The sequence below is a fragment of the Protobothrops mucrosquamatus genome, unplaced genomic scaffold (genome assembly GCF_001527695.2).
Source record: "Protobothrops mucrosquamatus isolate PMUCROS unplaced genomic scaffold, P.Mucros_1.0 scaffold_227, whole genome shotgun sequence".
NCBI classification, from domain to species: Eukaryota; Metazoa; Chordata; class Lepidosauria; order Squamata; family Viperidae; genus Protobothrops; species Protobothrops mucrosquamatus.
Genome location: NW_015386303.1, coordinates 36276 through 39768, shown reverse-complemented (window position 1 = coordinate 39768; position 3493 = coordinate 36276). Strand labels below are relative to the sequence as shown.

The 3493-nt window shown below is 47.5% G+C and overlaps 1 protein-coding gene across 1 annotated transcript in view; it reads right to left on the bottom strand.

Moving 5' to 3' along the window:
* The window catches only part of EFR3A (EFR3 homolog A), a 48343-nt gene that overhangs the window by 14187 nt on the left and 30663 nt on the right, over positions 1-3493 (bottom strand). Inside the window, exon 12 of the mRNA XM_029286820.1 lies at positions 1616-1691. Within this exon, the coding sequence (XP_029142653.1) occupies positions 1616-1691 (76 nt within the window). The remainder of the gene's footprint in view (positions 1-1615; positions 1692-3493) is intronic.

The window sequence follows — 3493 nt, the reverse complement described above, 5'->3', positions numbered from 1 at the left end:
GGGGGGGGGGGGGGGGGGGGGGGGGGGGGGGGGGGGAAGGGACACAACACAGCCGTGAGAGACAATTTGTTAATGCTCAGAGCAAGGGATGAATGGTGTATTTTCCTCTCTCTCTCTCCTTCCCTCCTTCCTTCCTTCCTTCCTTCCTTCCCCATTTCTTACCTCTCTTCCTCCCCTCCCTCCCTCCCTCCCTCGCTTCCTTTCTCATTTCTTGCCTTCCTTCCCCTTCCCTTTTCTTACCTCCCTTCCTCCCCACTTCCTTCCTCCGTTCCTTCCTTCCTTCCTTCGTTCCTTTCTTCCTCCCTCCATCCCTCCCTCGCTTCCTTTCCCATTTCTTGCCTTCCTTCCCCTTCCCTTTTCTTACTTCCCTTCCTCCCCACTTCCTTCCTCCGTTCCTCCCTCCCTCCCTCCTTCGCTTCTTTCCCATTTTTTACCCTTTCCCCTTCCCTTTTCTTACCTCACTTCCTCCCCACTTCCTTCCTTTGTTCCTTCCTTCCTGTTCCTTCTTTCCTTTGTTCCTTTCTTCCTCCCTCCCTCCCTCCTTCGCTTCCTTTCCCATTTCTTGCCTTCCTTCCCCTTCCCTTTTCTTACCTCACTTCCTGCCCTTTCCTTCCTTCTTTCCTTTCTTCACCCTTCCCTTTTCTTACCTCCCTTCTTCCCCCTTCCTTCCTTCCTCCCTCCCTCCCTCCCTCCATTTCCCATTTCTTAACTTCCTTTTCCCCTTCCCTTTTCTTACCTCCCTTCCTGCCTCCTTCCTTTCTTCCTTCCTCCTTCCTTTCTCCTTCCTTCCTTCCTCCTCCCTCCCTCCATCCTTCCTTCCTTCCCTCTTTCCCTCCTTCCTTCTTCCTTCCCTCCTTCCTCCCTCCCTGCCTTCCTTCCTTCTTTTTCCATAGCCACCCATTTCAATCAATGAATCTGGGTAGCTTCCAACTAACTCCCAAAGTATAAAAACAATTAAAACAAAAAGCATTTTACAAATAGAAAAACATCCAAAATGTATATAAATAGCAGCTGAGATCAGTAAGCAATAAAGCCAGGAAACGGGCCTCTAATTAGGTCGAAGAGTACCACACAGCAGCCCCCCCTATCCTCCATCTTTTGCTGCCATGGGGACGATCCCCCTGTGCCCCCCCCCACAAGGCCTCCCCTTTACCCTTGATTTACTCATTTCAGAGACAGGGCTACATTGCTTCTCTGCGCGCCCTCCCCATTCCCCTCCTTTTATTAATAATAATAATAATGATAAAGTTGGAAGGGACCTTGGAGGTCATCTAGTCCAACCCCCTGCTCAGGCAGGTAACCCTATACCATTTTGGACAAATGGCTTAAGTTTCTTCTTAAAAACTTTCAGTGTTGGAGCATTCACCGCTTCTGGAGGCAGGTTGTTCCACTGGTTAATTGTTCTAACTGTTGTTAGAGAATTGTTTCATTTTCTTTTTATAAACTAAGGACCATCTTTCCACCCCAGAATCCCCCAGCATCAGGACTGCCTTCTATCTGGAGCAAATCCAAGAAAAATAAGGGGATCTCTGCAAACACCACGTTGACAAAGGGGAGGGGGGCTGCCATTATCATCTCCCGACGAGTTTTTAAGTCTCTCAAACTGGGAATTTACCTTCTTCATAAAGCTGACGTCTTGCCGTGAAATTTTGTCTCGCTTGATCTTCAGATCGGAGACGTCCGGGATGATTCTAAAACGGGGAGGGAGGGAAAAAATTGCTCGTTCCTTACAGAAGTAACAAGTGGCCACTTAAAATCAGGAAGCGCTCAGAGAGGAGAATGGAGACTCTTTGTAAACTACACAGCCGTTGCACCTTTCCTGCTTTGCTGCCAGCAGTTGTATCAAAGCCTTAACTTTTGTGCGCGAAAACCTGCGATCCATCTTTGCTTCTGCTCTAACCACTTTGCCTCTAGTAAAGTCTATTCCTGGCTAAAGATGGGCCAGGAGTCCTTCTTTTCTAACTGACCGTTACTAAATTTGTTAACATCTAATTGGACTGTCCACAATAACCAGGGAGATGGCTGCGGGGAAAAGGAAAAGTTAATGACAACTTTTGCGTGCGAAAACCTCCGATCCAGCTTTGCTTCTGCTCTAACCACTTTGCCTCTAGTAAAGTCTATTCTTGGCTCAAGGTGGGCCAGGAGTCCTTCCTTTCTAACTCACCATTACTAAATTTGTTAACACCTAATTGGACTGTCCCTGATGACCAGGGAGATGGCTGCGGAGAAAGGGAAAGTTAACGATAACTTTTGTGCGCGAAAACCTCCGATCCAGCTTTGCTTCCGCTCTAACCACTTTGCCTCTAGTAAAGTCTATTCCTGGCTAAAGGTGGGCCAAGAGTCCTTCTTTTCTAACTGACCGTTACTAAAACAATTTGTTAACACCTAATTGGACTGTCCGCAATAACCAGGGAGATGGCTGCGGGGAAAGGGAAAATTAACAGTAACTTTTGCACGCAAAAACTTCTGATCCAGCTTTGCTTCTGCTCTAACCACTTTGCCTCTAGTAAAGTCTATTCCTGGCTCAAGGTGGGCCAGGAGTCCTTCTTTTCTAACTGACCGTTACTAAAACAATTTGTTAACACCTAATTGGATGTCCCCGATAACCAGGGAGATGGCTGTGGGGAAAGGAAAAGTTAATGGTAATTTTTGTGCGCAAAAACCTCCGATCCAGCTTTGCTTCTGCTCTAACCACTTTGCCTCTAGTAAAGTCTATTCTTGGCTAAAGGTGGGCCAGGAGTCCTTTTCTAACTGACTGTTACTAAAGCAATTTGTTAACATCTAATTGTACCGTCCCCAATGACCAGGGAGATGGCTGGGAGGAAAGTGAAAGTTAACAGTAACTTTTGCGCGCAAAAACCTCCGATCCAGCTTTGCTTCTGCACTAACCACTTTGCCTCTAGTAAAGTCTATTCTTGGCTCAGGGTGGGCAGGAATCCTTCCTTTCTAACTCACCGTTACTAAATTTGTTAACATCTAATTGGACTGTCCGCAATAACCAGGGAGATGGCTAGGGAGAAAGGAAAAGTTAACGACAACTTTTGCGCGCGAAAACCTCTGATCCAGCTTTGCTTCCGCTCTAACCACTTTGCCTCTAGTAAAGTCTATTCTTGGCTAAAGGTGGGCCAGGAGTCCTTTTCTAACTGACCATTACTAAAACAATTTGTTAACATCTAATTGGACCGTCCCCGATGACCAGGGAGATGGTTGCAGGGAAAGGGAAAGTTAACGACAACTTTTGCGCGCGAAAACCTCCGATCCAGCTTTGCTTCTGCTCTAACCTCTTTGCCTCTAAGTAAAGTCTATTCTTGGCTCAAGGTGGAATCAGGAGCCCTTCTTTTCTGACTGACAGCTGACACCTACCTGATTCCTCGAAGTTTGGCTCTGTTGTCGTGCCGGTCAATGAGATTGTGCAGGATCTCCAGGACCAACTGGCGCAGTTCGCAGTCCTCCATGAGGGAGGTGGAGAGCAGGGGGTCCAGGAAGGGTGCCG